The 18,656-nt window shown below is 44.4% G+C and overlaps 1 protein-coding gene across 3 annotated transcripts in view; it reads right to left on the bottom strand.

Annotated features, from left to right (window-relative positions):
- Positions 1-18,656, bottom strand: part of POSH (Plenty of SH3s) — a 43,843-nt gene that overhangs the window by 19,083 nt on the left and 6,104 nt on the right. For 2 of the 3 annotated variants that reach the window (XM_065427022.2, XM_065427021.2), the window contains exons 4-11: positions 18,331-18,544; positions 15,673-15,768; positions 15,222-15,262; positions 15,049-15,140; positions 11,573-11,730; positions 8,105-8,230; positions 3,993-4,201; positions 1,404-1,571 (exon numbers count right to left, since the gene is read on the bottom strand). In XM_065427022.2, the coding sequence (XP_065283094.1) occupies positions 1,404-1,571; positions 3,993-4,201; positions 8,105-8,230; positions 11,573-11,730; positions 15,049-15,140; positions 15,222-15,262; positions 15,673-15,768; positions 18,331-18,544 (1,104 nt within the window). The remainder of the gene's footprint in view (positions 1-1,403; positions 1,572-3,992; positions 4,202-8,104; positions 8,231-11,572; positions 11,731-15,048; positions 15,141-15,221; positions 15,263-15,672; positions 15,769-18,330; positions 18,545-18,656) is intronic. The other variant, XM_065427023.2, reaches the window with a different exon arrangement.

The following is an 18,656-nucleotide window of genomic DNA, read 5'->3' as shown; positions in this document are numbered from 1 at the left end:
GACTTTACCACATTTTCCTTCACTCGTCTCGTTAATTTGCTTGTTCAGTTCATTCAATACATGCATACCGTATGTACCTGTGTAATGAATGCACTTTTGTTCCCAATATATCGAAGCAAAGTTGGGGGTGTGTTCATTAGGCGAGGTAAATTTCGCGGAGACATTTTCGAAACAGCAAAACTTGAAAAGTAAGATGGTAATGATTTGGAACATGCATAAGATACTAACTATCTTTGCAGTAAAAATACATGTATACCATTTGCAAACCGTAAATTCACTTGACGTTGAAACCACCAGACATGCCATTCAGTTTGCCGGCCACATCGTTGTTCCACCATAAAATAAAGAACCAATGCGTCAGCCGCGCGAAGTTGGCGTGGCCTAGGCCAATTCCACATGCAAAACTGAATGCGCGCTCAGAAGAGCGATCAGAACAGCCCCAGCTTGTCCTCGCAGCCGCTTCCGGCTGTCTCCCGTTATCGCAACCATCACGTTGAAGCGTGCACCTTTTTTGACAAGCACGCTGCATGCGTCTCTTTCCTCGACTGTCCTGCTCATCGGCATGTCAAAGTTTATTGGTGTCCGATCAGCGTTTCCATTTTGTGAGCAGATAAACTACGTCCCATAGCAGGCGTGTAACTTGACTTAAGGCTTGTCACATACATCAAAAACCCAAGGCAGGCAAAAAAGCAAGCCACAGATATGCGAATGCGACATTACACCTGACTATGACCACTAAGCCGTTCAAGTGCCGGGTGCTACTACTTCACTTACACTCCTGTGCGCCGCACCTGGCCGTGCATCTTGCGTGCGCTCTCTTTTATTATGTCAGCGTAAAGTACAGAAACTGCGTATGTTGCAGAGAGCCAGTTGCGTTTTTTCTCTCTCTCAAATCTGTGAGGTGCCTTTGCAGCGGCGCTAGCAGAAAAGATGCGTTAAGCATTAAGTCCAGTTACTTTGCACACATGTGCAAGAGTCAAAGATTGTAGTCGCTCCGAAAAACTACAGACTCGCCGTTCGATCATTGGACTGCACAGTAGCAAAGTTGGCCGTGCGCTCATTACGCGAGTAAATACAATATATGACTGAGCGACTGATGACTGACTTACCGGGTTTAGCATACCAATCCAATACCTCAGCTATGAAAGACGCTGTAGCAGGGTACTCTGTATTAATAGAGACCATTTTCATCTTTAAGTTTGCACCTTAACATAAGTATGGGAGCCTTTCTGCATTACACCTCCACAGATATGCGGCCTGCCATGGACACAACCACGCTTGCTGTTCAGCCAAATCGAACACAACAAATTACCTAAAAGTGAGAACTATTTGACTCATATTCAAAATTGCAGGTAATTACACAACACTAGCCAGAAGGAACTGCATTCTGCAAGATGCCTTACTTGGCTGGCTGAACATAGTTTCCGGGAAAAACTCCTGAGAGGCCCGTGCGCAGTGAGGTGCCTTTGAACCAGCCATCCTGGCACTTCTCTGTCACTGAGTAAAGCTCATTCTTGCGTAGTTCCAGCTCGTCTTCTTTTTGTGGTTTGTAGCTGTAGAGAGCCACGTAACTGCAAGAAAGAAGAAAATAATTATGTAAGAGAAGTGTTGGAAGCCTATTGCATCAAAACAGTAGGAGAAGGGTAGTGAACACCTGGTTGGTTGGCTCTCACAAACAAAAAGAGACTGTCTACCCTGAAGTCAGCCTGTGTACCAAAGTTTCATGATGGCGCTTGTCTATCACGAAAGATCAAAGTTGCATTTCTGTATCTTAATATTGTGAATCCTATGAAGAATCAGTTGGACTAACATCACATCTTGCAATCCTCAATGCCCTGCCCTGTGTCGTTTTAGTGCTATTTACCAATGTCTAAATCCTGGACTAAGCATAATCAGTGCAACTCTTTTCACAGCTAGAAAAGAGCGATACAGCAAGGTGTGCTAAGAACACGTGATACAGTCGAGCCTTGTAATATTGAAGTCATGTCTGACACAAAAATACCTTTGTTATATCCTACAAGTATAAGCATATATTCGTTACACACCAAGAACGGCGAGAAAAATTTTGAAGATGCCCTTCTCTATATCTGTGTTCAAGGTTTCATTGAACTAACTTCCAAATTTCACATGTTCTTGTTGTGAACACACAGACATGAGCAGAACAGGGAGTTGCAGGCAAGCAATGACAAAATCAGGGCCATTTGTGACTGTCACACAGGGTTGACCACATCCTCTCACTTCTTTTTAAATTTCAGTACAGTCAATCCCCAATATATCGAATTTAAAGGGGTTTGCGAAATAGTTCATTATATTGATAATTCAAAATATAAAATAAGCCTTAATCTGCAGCTTATTTGAGATCTCCGCATGTCTCGCAGAGAGTTTCCCCAAGATCGTGAAAAGCGGGAACTTACTGATTTGCTTCTCCAACGCCATGTTGAACAAACAAGAGTTGAATTATTTTTTTATTACAAACATTGCAGGTCGTCCGCCCTACAAAATGGTCTTTGATAGACTGATCGTAATGCTAATGCTAAACACCTGCACAACCTGGCCGCGAAACCGCAGTGTGCTTCCCGCACATCGAAGTGCTTGTTGCACGTGTTTATTAAAGAAAAGGTAGAAATAGATGCATTATGGAAGCAAACTAGCATGCATGGATATGCACTGTGCCACCATTGACGCACTTATACTGTGATCAACGCATGAATGTGCCCGGTAGCGTGTCTATTAAATACCAACAATACGCTGTTTAAACGGCCCATCAACATATGTGAGCAACGAGCCAGGTGGACTGTTGTGTCATATTTCGGAACCAACATCCCGTTTGAACTAGTTGTGCTTGCTTCTCGACTGCCCTGAAAAGTCAGCTTGTCTTCTTGGGTGCCTGCACTTACAGAATCCAAAAATGCAGTTCATGGAGAGCCCTTGCCTACAAGAAGACAAATCCGGTGATGCAGCACTTCCTATTCGGCATCCCGTAGCCAGCGTCACTCAGTGAAAAGGTCAAATGTCACTCATGCTTTATTATGAAATGCGTATTGGACTGGGAGGCCTTTTTTGTTCTTGAAGCAGAGTGATCTACTCATGCCAATAACGAATGGCAGCAGTTTGCATGAGGTGCAGCAAGCAAAACAGAGTACCCTGCTCATTTTCCCCCCATGGCATGTACTGTCCTTTAGATTCAGTCTCTTGGTCAATGGCATCTGCCATAACAGCACCGTTTCGAATTCATAGGCATTAATCATTCCCGATGATGCAAGAGCTGATCGCGCTTTAACTAGGAGAAGCGCACTTGGAAGGACACGGCGCAGTGCAGCATTCAATATACACTTAGTTCATTGCTATACCTTTGCATGGAATTTTCAAAGGGATCTTACAGCTGTTCGATGCAGACAATAAGTCAACATATCCAAGTTTTATATATCCAGGATCGACTGTACTGCTCTTGTTCCGTTTCACACCTGTGTCCACACTTGTCAACACCCCCAGTATTTGGGCAACTCATGCATGAGGGTATGCATAACTAAAAGCAAGCTGGTAATGATAAAAGCAATGTGAACAGTTTTGCTAGTACCCTCAAGTCACAGCATTCAGCACAACAAGTCAGAGCAAGGTTGCGTTATCTGACTCAGAAATATAATGTTATGACATGAGGCAAAGAAGTGAGAATTTTAAGGCTGAAACTCTTAAAACGTAACTATGTAGCAGAAATAAAGCCACAGTGCCCAAATCACTTAAGCTGCAGCCAGATATGCTGATAATGCAAGGAACTCAATCAACTACAGCCCTTTCGAACTTTGTTTAAAACACCTGATGAACAATAATGACAGCACGAAGTTTGAGACATTAAATGTGCCTTCGTTTGAACATAGGAAATACAGACACATATGCAGCGCACACAGGGACAGACAGAAAGACAGAGGTTAATAGGTAGACTGACCAACAGTCAAACTGAAATTCATGGCAGAATAGAAAGCTATCCATCTTACAATGAAGCAATAGTGGCATGTTGTGCTGGTTGCATTGGCTGCTGCTGAGTCAAAGGTGCCAGCAGGGTTGCTGGCTGTTCTGGCGGTGGCAAGGGTATTCCTGGCGGATTTATAGAAGACACATCTCGTTCCTTGCGTCCACTGTGTCGACGCACCACCCGTGCAGACGACGGCTCACCTGCTGACCCTTGAGATGTCACGGGGGCCGGCTGCATCAGGCAAGCCAAAGATGTAAGCCCCGGCCACCACAGCAGATCGAATTGCGCTTCTGCGCTACATTTTGTGACCTCCACCATAAGGCTGACTACACAAAGCATGAAACTATGTTCTGTATAAAAAAAGGAACAGGCTGCTGCAGCAGTGCTGGACATGGCGAGGCGCAAAGTGGCCAAGTGTACAACTGCACAAGCAAAGCATAAAACTGTTTTCAGTAACCCTTTAATGCTGAATTTGTAGTCCGTAGTCCTTCTCACAGTGTTATGCTTACAGTACATGAGGCAATGTTTTGACAGCTGGCTGCCATGTTGATGAGGATTCTCTAGTGTGGCTCATGACAGAAGTACCCATAGGCGTTATCAGAATACACTGGGTGGAGGCACATGGTCAGAACCACTACAATGACTTTTTGGACCAAAATGCTTGCTCTCCCTGTCACCTCAAAACCCCCCATTTTCCTTCTTTCAGACTTCTTGTCTGTCTTCACCACTTAAGAATCTCACCTCCAGCAAGAAATATGTGCCATAACCCTAACCACAACCCCATGCTCTCTTCCTTGCAATTTTCCTTGAATCGAAAAAGCCTCTACCTGGAGACCTCAGGACGAAGCAGCCCTTACACCTGTTTTTAGTTGTGCCTGGGGTCTACCATCGGAAAACAATGTCCAACAGCTGAAGTGATCCGCGCCTGCATCTTTCACAGATTCCCATTGCATACCTGTCAACTCTCCCAAATTTTTCGTAATGTTGATGAATTTGGGCCAGTTCTACAATTTTACTAATTTTACGTGAAGTTTTGCTAAAAATAGAGTCTGTTCGTGAAAAATCTTCAAAGTAGTTGAAGGATGCGGAGACACAAGACAGTAGAGAAATACAGACAGTAAAGAAACTGGAATTGCATCTAACTCGCCCTGCTACACCCTAATGCACCCAACTAATGCACCCAACCCATCTAATGCACCCAACTACACGCAACCGCCAGGGAGGCTCTTTTGACAGGTCCGGTTGGCGTAAGTTCGCGGTGGAGCAGGTCCTTAAAAGACGAAGATTCGGGCTTGTTTCATGACTATGTCACACTTCACTGGCAGGGACCGATCACACATTTCAGCGACGTACGCCGCAAGCTTGGCCTATAGCTCTGGAAAGCGTCCCGACTTTGGCCCGTGAGAAATTCTTTGCTTGCCGTCACAAGTGAAAATTTTGTTTCGCTGCAGTCACCACTCTCGCACCACCCGTTCAGAAACGCCGAACTTTCGGCCCGCTGCGCAGTGATTTGTTTCTTTGGCGTAAAGGACATCAGCCCTCTTGAACGCTGCTGTGAACGAGCGCCGTATGCTTAATGGGCCTGGAGCACTCATGACGACTGAGGAAGCATGGAAGTAGCGCATAGCCGACAATCGATTCTAATGCGTCAAACTAAGAACTACAGGGAAAAAGAAACACATGAGCGGTGTCTGCTCTTCTATGAACCATCGATACTCCCTGCAAGCACTGCCATTCTGGGAGTGCAGCCGCGAATGGAACAGCAGCACTTCCATTAACTATCGACACCCCCCATAAGTGTGTCATTGGTTGTGTGCGCTGTAAACCTCTGAAAAATGTTGAAAAACCCTTCCAAAAAGCGAACAAACGCGCGGGATAGCAAAAACTACAGGTAGGGCTATAGAGCAAAGATAAAATTGTAACTACGTTGTAGCTCCCCTGATTTCTCGTTGGTCTCGCTTTTTTGGTGGTGCCATGTTTTGGTTTCGAATGTAAGTCGACCCCCCACCCCCCCCCCCACTTCAGATTTTCAAAATTTTCAAAATGGCTCGACTTTCAATTCTGTAAATACGGTAGTCTCCAGTTCTTATTTCTTCGTTTGCGTAACAATATAAAAAGCCATTATGACCAAAATATTGGTCCTAGATGTGTGAAAATGTGAGATAATGTATTGGACACAGTAGAACAAAAAAATAATGTACGCAGAAAAGTTATTTTCCTGCTATTTCTTTTTTTGTCTCTAACCCCCATATTCTGAAATGCATCCCAACTTGAAGCCCACGCTTGACTTGATTCAAATGATGCCTGTTGTGAACGCATCAAGAGAAATGCAAAGAGCGTCTTGGTCACGTTCACATAAGGCGTCATTTATATCAAGTCAAGCATAGGCTTCAAGTCAAGATGCGTTTCTGAATACGGGGGTAAGACCCGTGTCCCACCTTAGGATAGCAGAATACCGCAGAATAAATGCGAAGTGATGTTCCAGTCATTGCACGTTTGCCAGCATTTCACATTGCTTGCCAAGAAATAGCTTAAAGATATTTTTAAAAACAACAAGTGGGTAAAAATGTTCCCTGGCTTTTCAGTCTGCGTCATCGACCAACATTTTGAATAAGCTCGATTATTCGGGCTTATTCGCAGTTCTGCCACAGGCACCATAAAAAACCAGTGTAAAACAGCAACCCATATTTCGTGTGTCCAATGAAGTTTATAAAAATTTTTGGACTATGCAAGTTGCGTCGTGAACTTCGTTGCTGCAAACGCAATTTTCAGAGGTTTGCAGTTTAGCCAAATATTTAATTACGGAAAGAAAGAAAGAAAGAAAGAAAGAAAGAAAGAAAGAAAGAAAGAAAGAAAGAAAGAAAGAGACTGACAGACAGACAGACAGAGAGAGAGAGAGAGAGAGAGGGGGGTTACATGCGAAAAACACAATCTGATTATGAGGCACGCCACAGTGGGGGACTACGGATTAATTTTTACCACTTGAAATCTACCACTTGAGGTGCACCAAAATCTAAAGTACACGGCTGCATTTCGATGGAGGGGAAATGCGGGTAGCCGCCATGGCCAGGATTTGATCTCACAACCCCGTGCTTAGCAGTGCAACACCAAAAGAAAGCACGGCGAGTCAATTACGACCACAATTTCGCCGCCAAGGTTGACTAAATATGAAACTTGAAATTCTTGGCTTGCGCTCTGCAGTGGCAAGAGCCTGATCTTGTGTGGTATGGCCAGGCAGAATAGTGTAGCCCTGGTGCAGGTTTTAGTGATTACAGTGGTTGCCAAGAAGTTTCATGAAAGCAAGCAAATTGTTCGTCGGCGTTCCGCACCATCATCTCGGCAACCGGACGTGGTGCATGTGCGAAATAGACTTAGAATATCACACGCATGGCATTCACCCATAAAATCAACACAGGTGTACCAATAGGGCACAAAGTTGTATGCCAAAATGTATAACGAAACTGATGAGCTAAGCACTAAGCAGACTGTACACATAACACTTTTATAAAACATTTATAATGTATTATATAGCACAAAACAGTTCTTATATTTTTGTGGCCTAGTTACAATTATGCCAACCCACACTTCAAAGACGCCCACGGTGAAATGGATTGCTTAGGCCTAGATTGCAGGGCTAAGCGCTGGCCAATGCATGTCTATTGCTGTGTACTTGCCACTCAACATACAAATTCTGCTATATTTGGCAACTTCATTTGAAATTAGTGTTTTGGCACAGGTTGGAGCAAGATGGCGCAATAGGCACAGCACCTCCACCCCTGAAAACCCAGAAGGGTGTGCAGGCGTGTGCCCAATAAGTGATGTATGTCTATGAACAGATGCTCTTTCTGTAACGTCACAGATGATGTTGTCTAAGATAGAAAAATAGCAGGGGTTTGGAAAGCCACAGGAGAGAGAAAGACAGCAAGATCTACTATGTGATATCGGAAGTTTTCTGTTGCACAAAGTGGAATAATATTTGGCTCTGTTCATGGCAGCATTGTATACAGACCAGGAAGATTTTCTTTATAAGTTAAAACTGAGCAACCTGACTATGAGCGACAGCTAATGGACAGCGCATTTCATAAGTTACTCCTGCTGTATCATCATCAAAACATCACGTGCCATCAAACTCACCTTTGACGATGCTGTGGGAATCCTGCTTGGAGAGGCTGCCTGCCCCTGGGGCGGTGAGCTGGGCTGTGATGCGACCTCAGTGCATGTGTTCAGCACCTCCATCGAATGCCGATGGGGAGCCTGAGGCTGGAGAAGTGCGGACAATGTGGGTAAGTCGTCGACTCACGTATAAATGTACCAAACAATTTTCCTATGATGTTTCCACAAGGCTAACAGAGCATACAAAGGACAGAAAGGGGAGATCTGCTGTTGTGTGGCATTAATGTTTTCCCGCTGTGCAGCCGTAAGAATACAGTGGAACCTCATCGATATATTCTTCACTGTTGTGTTTTCCAGGATACTGTGTTGCGCTTTCAAGGTCCTGACAAAAATCCCATTGACTCACTTATTATGTTCCCATCAGATATGTCACCATTCTGTAATGTTCCTGCGAGTTACATTACGTTTGAACACGGTGATCCCCTAAATTTAGCGGTGCAGAGGTTGCTCTCAGAGGTTGCAACAAAAGACCGAAGTTGCCCAAGCCAGGTGTCGTGCAACCATTTAGAGAAAACATGCACAGGGCACTTGACGAAGTACCTCAGATAGCGTGCATCTGTTAAAACCTACCTGGAACTGCGCACACTGGACCAAACCCACCAAGTCAGCTTCGCCATGATACAGTTCTATTATGCAGGGAAGCATAAGAAGAATTAAAAGGGGCCACCGTCGCAGAACATTATACGCGTCCCTTAACTATACATGCGCACAAGCTCTATTCCCGGTCACAGTACTAACACCGAGATGTTTAATAACTGTGCTGGCAGCCATTCAGAGATGTTTCTGATGTTGCTGTGGTGATTTACAGCCTTCCTCACTTTTGAGTTTTCCGGGCTGAGCTTTTTTTTTATTGTTTTTTCGCGGTCCCTTGAAAAACATTTTAACAACGTTTTGCTGTACGCACAACAATGAAACTTGACCTCACAATGAGCGAAGGGAGTAAGGCGAACCTAGGGGCTGCATTTTTTTGTTTGCGAGTAACAACCTTATAAAGAACACACAAACAAAAGCATGGGGGCAGCTAACTGATGTTATAATTTACAAGCAGAAATTGTTATGAAAAGAGAAATAAGTAGCTGAAGAGACGACTTGCTGTTGGTGGGAGCCAAACCCCATGCGATGCTCTACCAACTGAGCTATGGCGCCAGCTGTCCCCCTTGTCTACTTCCTGGGGCAATTACACAGAGGGTTTTTGTAAATTCTACCTTGACAGGACTGACTTAATTGATTCTTATCCAACAGGCAGGCAGGCAGTTTGTTCAGGTCCTGAGGGGCGACTCCGAAATCCCCTTACGAGGAAGGAGCTGTCGCAGGCCCTCTGGACGGCCTGTAGCTTAGTGGCGAGGCTGGAGCTCTTGAGCGCCTGCACCCACTTCTTCTGTGGTGAGATGATCTTGGTCCCGTAACGTGGGACACCGCCAGAGCATGCATTCTAAAGTGCAGTAGGGATTTACACAATCCAGACAACCGGGCTTGAATGAGTCCACGTACCTGCTGACCCTGGCTAGGCTAAGATAGGACGCAGTCTGCAGCATGAGAAGGGTGGAAAAGTGAGGCCTGGAGAGCTTGGCGCGGGGCGGGGGATAGACCCTCCAGCCGAGCTGAAAGTGCTTTATAATCTCGAACGTGTGGAGCGAGTCCTTGTGGAGCCCCGCGTCCATGTCCACGCCAGCAAGCGACGTTTCCCTGACGTGGTAGGCAAGTATCCATGCCAGCGATGCGCAGAGGCCACGTATGCGAAGTGACTCATTAGGAAGGCATGGTACAACATAAGGAAGTTGTCTTCCCCCAGCCCCCTGCAACTGTTGGAGACCCTAGAGATGAGCCTGACCATGTTGTCCATTTTAATAATGATACGAGCGATCGTTTGTCCGTTACTACTGTTTGCCTCGATCAGCATACCGCATACGCGGATGACCTCCACCCTGGGAATGACCTGCCCGATGGCCGTACGAATGGAGATGTCCTTCCCGAAGGGGACCTGCGCTTTGGGGATGCGCCTCTCCTTGTAGGTCGATACAAAAGGAGTTCGGACTTGGACGAGGGGAGCTGGAGCCCCGTGCCCGCCAAGAATCCCTCCATGCAGCTAGTCAAATAAAAAAAAAAGAGGCAGAAAGAACATCCAAACATGTTGCTTCTTTGTAGCCAGCCGTATTTACCTGGTACCACAATTACTTTAAACACAGTTCCCAGCAGCGAAATATTTCCTGAAATCTCTTTTTAAAGAATGAAAGTAACAGCCACTTTATCTGCAATATAACATACCGTATTTACTCGCATAATGATCCCACTTTCTTGTAAAAAAAAGTCGACGCAAATTCAGGGGTGCGAACATTACGCAGGTTAAATTTCCCACGAAGAGAAACATTTCCTTTTTCATCCTGCGTTTGCTGCAGGATGACAAGCAGGCAACTGCTGCTGTCAGTGTGAGACACCAAATCAAAAGATGGCGGCCGGCGGAGCAAGCCGAACGCGTCGAACGCGATTATTTTTCTTCTCGCGAGTACATTACGCATGCGCATTGTAGCAGTTTCTTCCGTATCAGTAATTCATAATATTGTTAATATCGGCAAGCTAGCGACAATAACGCAGCCATGTCCATTTTTAGGGGACAGAAACAGAGATGCACGCGCTTAGCTGCCAGTGACATAGAAACACATGGCGGGCATGATGCTGCTATCCTAATATGGCACGTTTCCGCTAAGGGTGGGTGAATATCTTAGCTGTGTTACAAGTGTCGGCGCATGAATAGGGTACACTTCTAACGTATCAGTGTAAAGTGGCCACTATTGTTGCCGCTTGCGATTTGCTGCGTGCCCACGAGTGCAGACGAGAACAATCGAAAGGCGCCCTTCATGTTGTTGTTGCTGACCAAAACCATTATGAAGCCTACAAATAATAAATGCGAGGCAAGTTTGGTTGTAGCTTTTTTTTTTTTTTTCAGGAAAGTGCAGAAAGTGATGAAAGGAATGAAATGGGGCATCTGCTTAAGAAAGTTGGGTGCCTGCAGACCACTTGGTATGTCTTCAAGAGTCGTTTGCACAGCATTCGACAGATGGTAAGCATGATCATCGTTTGCCAGACTCAGCACACAACATATTGCTGCGACAAGTTCAGGGTGCGATCATTACATGGGAAAGAAAAAAAAATCGAACTTTGACGCCAAAATTCAAGGGTGTGATCATTACGCGAGTGCGATCATTATGCGAATAAATATGGTAGGTACTTAAAAAGTCAAGAAAGAAAGAAAATGGCAGAAGTCCCCAAACTGTCCTAAGCATTGCAGACTTACATGTCAGAGACTGCAGTCATGTCTGCAGCCTTTCTTTATAACTGAAATCAAAGTGTTTTGAAGAGAGATATCAAGCAGGGCCAAAGATCGGACATTCTCACACAGGCCCCCAAATGAAAGGAACATTGTGCACTAACATTGCTTCCATTGCTTGAAGCTGGCGGGTTGATGGCAGAGAGTGAGTGCCGCTTTTCTCTGGGCTGGCATGCTGGCAGTGGAGGTGATGTGGATGGTGGCGTGCCAGGGCTCGGGGATGATGATGCGGGAGATGTTGTGCTTGACTGAGATTCGCCAGCTGCATCATGAGAAACATGAAGCGAGACCCCCCCCCCAAGACAAAACTATGAGAGCATTTCAAGGGGTATTCAAAGAGTAAGAGCAAATGCTGTACTTATACATACAACCAGTCTCTGTGCCCTAACCTGGGGTGCGATCGTGCAAGCATCTCGCTCTATGAATGTTTGCTTGCATTCAGATAATTATCCGGTCTGTTCGGCAAGGCAGGAGTGCCAATTGAACACTGCCTACTCAGCAACGTAGGAGGCAAAGAGAACATTCGTTAAGCGAGATGCTTGCGCGATCTTGCCCCCACACACATATCTAAACACTTGGAAAACAAGGGAAAGAATATTCAGCACACAGCTTGCACCCATCACCCCACACATACTGTAAAAGCAAACCGTCACAATAATTAACGACGTTAGGCAAAAATATTTTTTTACTATTCAGCCACTCCTACTCCTGCTGCTGGTCTGTGTTGAAACATTGTATGGCTTCACAGTAATGAGGAGAGGACTGACCCTTTATACGTGGTTTCACAGCACATGCGAGGCTATGCTCAAAGACAAAATTTGATAACATGCAGCAAGTTAGTATTGTGTGCCACTTTTTAAAACTTCTGATGTGGATTACCATATTTACTCGAATCTAAGACACACTTTCTTTCCAATAAAACAAGTCCGAAAATTTTGTGTGCATTAGAATAGAGTACGACCCTAAATCTGCGTTACAATATCGCCATTGGCATTTCAAACTAGCCGCCTCGTACGTGCTTCGAGCCTATCTCCCTGTTTATGCTGCCTATCGTGCCTATCGTGCTGTTTATGTGTTTTCTCCCTCTGTCCCCATCTTTATTTGCGGTCAAAATGATATGCGCTATCTCCCGTAGCTTTCTCCATGTGCTGTAGTACGTGTGCTTAGGCAGTGCGCTTCCTTTGGCGTCGGTTAATGCACCATCTGTCTTCCCGTTTTCTGCATTTGCTCTATCAGCATGGAAGTGTTGACTGCAAAGACATGCAAAGTTCATGACGATGCTGCAATTAAAAGGAAAGCGATCATGTGTGCGGACAGGGACAGAAGTCGCATCGCATCACGGGTGTTCAGAGTTCATGAAACTTGCATGTGCGACTGGCACAAACAGGAGAGGCATTCTACAGTGGGGCTGCTACATATGGCGTGGCCGTGCAGCCGCCATCTTCAAAGCGATCTGCGACGGAGACAAGAGTCTACGCATCTAGGAGCACTGCGCTGTGTTCTCATCGCTTAGTTTGGGTCGAAGCTAGAGGCCGCACAAAGGTTAATTCCCTCGCTCCAGCACTTAAAGAGTTTCCGCGGTCATTGAGTGAGACATGTCCATGTTTGCTTGCGTACGCAAAACCATTCTTGTTAATTTAGTTAGTAAGCGAATGTTTAAAAGTTTATACGGCCAATAAAACTGCTATCCTTACTTTCCTATAGCTGCCTACTAATTTGCTATCGTAGTCAATGCTTCGCCTTTCGGGCGAAGCACTTTTTTTATTCATCGCAACTTTAGAGCATTACGAGTAGTAAATCATTTGTTTTTTCCAAATGAGAGAAAGTTCTATTTCTGTATAAAAGAATGAGGTGTGCGGAACTGTGAAGGACTTTTCCTTTTTTAGGGCATTACAATCGAGGGCACGTTGGAATCGTGTAAATACGGTAAATGTGCCAAAACATATAGTAGTATTCATCTTATAGTAGTAGTAGTAGTAGTATTCACATTAGTGGTATTCACATTAACATTAGTAGTATACATACCGGAGATGCAACAACCAGTGTCAGTGCCAAATGCATACCTGCCAACCTGGCGAGATCAAAAATCAGAAGACATTTTATTCGCGCCAAGGCGAAGGGGGGGGGGGGGGGGGGGGAGGGGGTGCATCACTGTTTCAACTTCCGGTGGCCTTAGCAACTCGGTGAAACATGTTTTCCATCAGTGTTTTCCATTTTTCCAACCATAGACCACTGCATGTCCCACCTTTCTTCATTAAGAATGTCCTATGGAAGACTGTACGCCTGTAGTGTGGCAAATTCAGCTTCGAGAGTATCTAAAGAGTCTTCAGCAGATTCTTTGGCATCTCGGGGCAGCAGCTGAGGGAAACTGAATAAAGAAACGAAGACTTGAGAGCGATCCTGTGAAATAAATATCAGGTTGGCCACCTCCGCATTCTTCAGAGTTGCATCGACATCCATAGCGCTTCGCCTCGTCGCATTTCGAAAATATTTTCCGTAGAAGAGGCCCCAACGTAGTCGCTGACACTAAGGGGTAGGTTGTGTTCGACGAGGAACCCTGTAAACAGGCACTCTACACGTATGACACTGTCGTCGCACTTGTTCCGGAGAAAGTTCACTATGTTGCCTTGCTGCTCAGCGGTGCGAACATAGCTTTGATGCTTCGCTATGGAAACGTGCAGTTTCAAGTCGCCGTTGATACCGTGAGACACGCTGACGTCGCATCCAAAAGTTCTACAAAATGCAAAATGTTCTTTACTTGGTGTCAAAAAGCACGGAAATTCTGAAGTTCACAATGACTTCTGCTAATACCTTTTCTTCGGCTTTGATAGCGCCATGGCATCAAGCACACGAGAATTCTAACTTTACCCGGTGCACTGCACACACGGCCTAGCCAACACTAATCATACACAAAAGCAGCAGCAACAAGATTCACCATGGAGGAAGGCATGCATGAAATGCAAGAACTACATTGGCTCTGGCTTTGGTCGGCTTGCTAGGCGCTGTAGTCGGCTGCTTAGTCGATGATACCGATGGTGCTAGTGCTGCCGTTGTTGGTGATTCTGACAATTACGATGCAGCTGTAGATTCCGCGATGCCGGTTTCGCAAAAACCATTATTGCGCAAACATAGACCACTTTTCAGGAGATATAAGATGGTGATCGTACAATTGGAAAGTTCAGTCAAAAATCAGGAGTCTCCCGGGCGAATCAGGAGGGTTGGCAAGTATGCAAATGTAATCAAGGTCTTCATACTTTACAGCGTACAACCATTTCTTTAAACAATGAACATTGTCAATGCTCTCCCCAGTGTATAACCCTGTGGGGTTATGCAAATCATGTTTAGCTCGTTTTGGAGGCAAAACAAGCCTTGTTTCATGAATGGTTTGTGCTCTTCCGTTTGATATAATACCAATGGAAAATGCTGCTGGCCAGCACTGAAGTTGTTGGGATGCTATGGCACAGTTCACAGACTGCTGGCAAGCTAAAATGACTGCATAAATATTCTGAAGAAAATATGCAACTTTGAGGTAAACCTTCTATGTGACACAAACATTCTACGTGATCAGGAAAGAACTTGCCTGATGGAGTGCTACCAGCTGGAATGACTGTTTGGCTTGGCGCTTCAGAATTGGGCGTTGGAGGGGCAACTCTCGAAGGACCCACTTGAACACTGCAGGGGTAGTATTAAAGGTCAAAATTACTGATGCTCTCGGCCTTGATGAAGGATTGCAAGTGTGCAATTGCGACTTACTTGTTAGACAGCTTCATTAGCGCCTTTCCAGCTGCATTCATCTGCGATGCACACAGACACAAAGAAACATGAGCAATCGTCACAGTCAACCTCACATCTTTTCCCTTAACAAACCAAGCAACTAACAAAGCCAAGGGTTACATTAAATGAACAGGACTATAAAATGCAATCTTGCTGCAAAATTTGAGCAAAAGCAAAAAATAAGCACAAAATCTAAAAAATAGATTATAGAAATGCAAGCCAATATATAAATACAGGCATGCAGACAAGAAAAGGAGTACAGTGGGCCCATGCATCAAAATACACAGTCCCTCAACTAGCTACCACTTGCAAAAGATTATTCACGTATGTGTAACAGACCAGTGTAGATGTTTCGAATGTATGACTGCAAATGATGTGCGGACACCAAGAAAGCATGCAGAGAACAGCACCAATGCATGCTGCAACTCACCTCAACAAACGATATCGGGAAGATTCCAATTCGGTCTCCCAGTTTTCCTTCAGCCCAATTTTCGTCCACCCTCCGAATCACAGTAATAACATCACCCTGGAAGGCATTCCAAAGGCATCAGGTTACAGAAAATACTCGCTACAAAGGCACAAGGGAGACATTCACGTCATGTGGCATTATGTTAACCATTATGTCTACCTCTCCTCTTTTTCACAATTTCTCAGTGATTGGCAGGCAACATGCCAGAATCACATCAGTATGAAGCTAAAGAAGCTAAAGCGCATATAGATATATCACAAAGGCAAGTCTCTTGCTCTTTTCTGAAATAATTAATCAGTTAGAAAATTTCGTTATGTAGTAAAGTTATACCTCCACATAACGAACTTCAATATAATGAAATTCTCTATACCACAAAGTACTTAACTTTCTTCTTGTCATAAGAACACCATGCATTTAGAATCTCAATATAACGAAGAGTGCTTATACACAATTTCAATATAACTAAATTTCACTGCCGTCGCAAAGGCATACTGAGACGACAAATAAAAACTTCCCCGGGTGCAGATTGTCAAATGGTTGAATTACAAGCAGATGGTTGCGAACACACCTCTCGAATCCCGCACAGTGTCACCAAGAGCAAATGTCAAAACAAAGCAGTGTCATCTTCCTTATAAAATACAAGTGCGATAACAGCCTATCCCATCATGTGCTGTATGCTTCGGGTGCTAGTGAAAGCACGCGAGGGTGAGCCAAGAAGGATGGTGGCTAACAATGATAAAGATAGCAAAGACACTGCCAAAGAGTTACCAGAACCAGTGGCATTCACGCGTGATGACTCTGATAATACCCTGAATACTTTGGTAATTTTTCCCAACAACAACAGGGCACTGAATAATTTTTTAGCAAACTCAGTGAAATGTCAGCATCAGTGACAATGCACAGGTTTTCAGTGTTGCCAGCAAGCAACAATTATTGAATAGGTTACACAAAAGTGCGAAAAGTAACACATTGTATCATGCAAATACAACACATGTCTACTTTAACATCTGCATTTTGTTGCACCGATGCTATTCCATTTATTGTTTCATGTCATGAATATTCAAGAGCACTAGCAATAGTAGATACAGTCAATTTCCGTTAATTAGACTGACAGCACCAACTAAACTGATCTAATTATCCAGCAGGTTGAATAAAACAAGAGTCAGAGAAAATGCCAAACCACTGCTGATTCATTTGGCAATATTTGCCAAATTCTAACACCCTAGAATCGAATGCACATCCACTATTTATGGGTTGAAAGTAAATAACTGACGTAGAAATTACATTTGCACTCCTAAACAAAGTATAAACCTAATATGCACTTGATGTTTTAGCAAGAAAAGTGTAGAATGCCCTGGATTCTGGCAATAAGAAACAGATGAAACCAGAAAAGTTTAACTTACAAGAATAGAAATTTATTTACAATTAACATCCATCACCATCACTCTCAAACAACACTTTATTCCTGTCTTTGAACCACAACACGTCGTCCTCTGTATGGCTAATTGCTCATTTGATATTGTGTAACTATAAAACAACTCTGCAACAACTGCAAACAGGATGGTGGCCCAAGCACAGACTAATCCTTTATCTCTTTCATCCTGCCACAAATGCTGTTCTCAGGAACACCAAAAACAGACCGAAAGAGCTGCGTTGCGATTGTTGAGCTGCCACTAAAGCAAGCTAACTGTCCCTTGCTTGCCACCACATTCCTCTCTTTTAAGCCCATTGTCACTGAGCTTTATTCTTTGCCTCTGCTGGATTTGAAACATACGTTGAAGTGCATGTGGACGATTTTCTAAGATTTGTTTTTGCTATGCACTCAAGCTGTTCTTGGTATCAAAACCTTTTGCACTTGCCAGCATTGCCAATTCATGAGGACCTTTCCGTGAATGACAGAGAGAGAGAACTTAAAGGAACAACAGCTTTACTTGAGAGTCACAAAGCCCACTTTTCTTCTATAAAAGTTTACTGTAACCCTCAGCAACATCTTAAGAATTTGGCCATAGACCTCATAATCATTCATATTGTATAAACCCATTGCACCAACCTTGCTGTCATACTACATTATTGGAGTTCACTAGGCTGATTTAGTGCTCTAAACTATTTGATGACCTTGGAATGATTTGGGAGTAAATAGCACTAAACATAGGAGGACACAGAACAAAAGAACAAAGTACACTGTAGTGACCATCAATTGAAAGGTTTACCGCATGAGATGGCTTATAACCCTTAAAAGAGGAAGAAGAGAATCATAATAAAAAACAGACAGATAACAGCAGATCACTCAATGGGCAGAGCACAATGACTCACAATTCGCAAAGGTAGGCGATTTCTTTAACATTGAGCCCAACAAAAGGAATGCTGATACGTGACAGCCTGCTCCGATGAACAGCAAATGGCTCAAAAGACTTCCCACGTATGCTGCTCGTGATACTGTTCTGTGCCCCTCGTTTAGCTATGTTTGCCCACCTACTAACTAGCTCAGCTAGGCACATTATTGCTTTGTGTGATGCAGTTTGCCAATGACAGTGTTCTTATTTAAACTGAAAAGGCATGTGGCAGTACACACACATAGCCAACAGGGGCTCACAAGAAGAGACAGAAGGGTGTGCACACCTTGAGGAACGTCAGGCAATCCTTCTCATCGTTGTCACCCATGCGGAAGTCGTAGAGGGCTTTGCACTGAGGGATATGAGATGGCAGGGGCACCACCACTTGGACATAGCTGGCTGGCACAAAGCCTTGTTTGCCGCCCAGCTCCCCGTGGAACCAGTTCTGGTCCACTCGCTTGCGCAGAACTATTATGTCCCCCTTGCGGAACGCCAAGTCCCTGTAAGATCACAGTTTCACTTAAACAACTCTGGCTGAAACTAACGCTTCCTTTTTCTACTATTCAAGAACTACTACTTACTACTACTACAGGGGGCCTTGTATCTGGATGT

Source organism: Dermacentor albipictus, chromosome 3 (assembly GCF_038994185.2).
Source record: "Dermacentor albipictus isolate Rhodes 1998 colony chromosome 3, USDA_Dalb.pri_finalv2, whole genome shotgun sequence".
In the NCBI taxonomy this organism is placed as follows: domain Eukaryota; kingdom Metazoa; phylum Arthropoda; class Arachnida; order Ixodida; family Ixodidae; genus Dermacentor; species Dermacentor albipictus.
The sequence above is the reverse complement of the archived record's forward strand: the minus strand, read 5'-3'. Positions and strand labels throughout refer to the sequence as shown.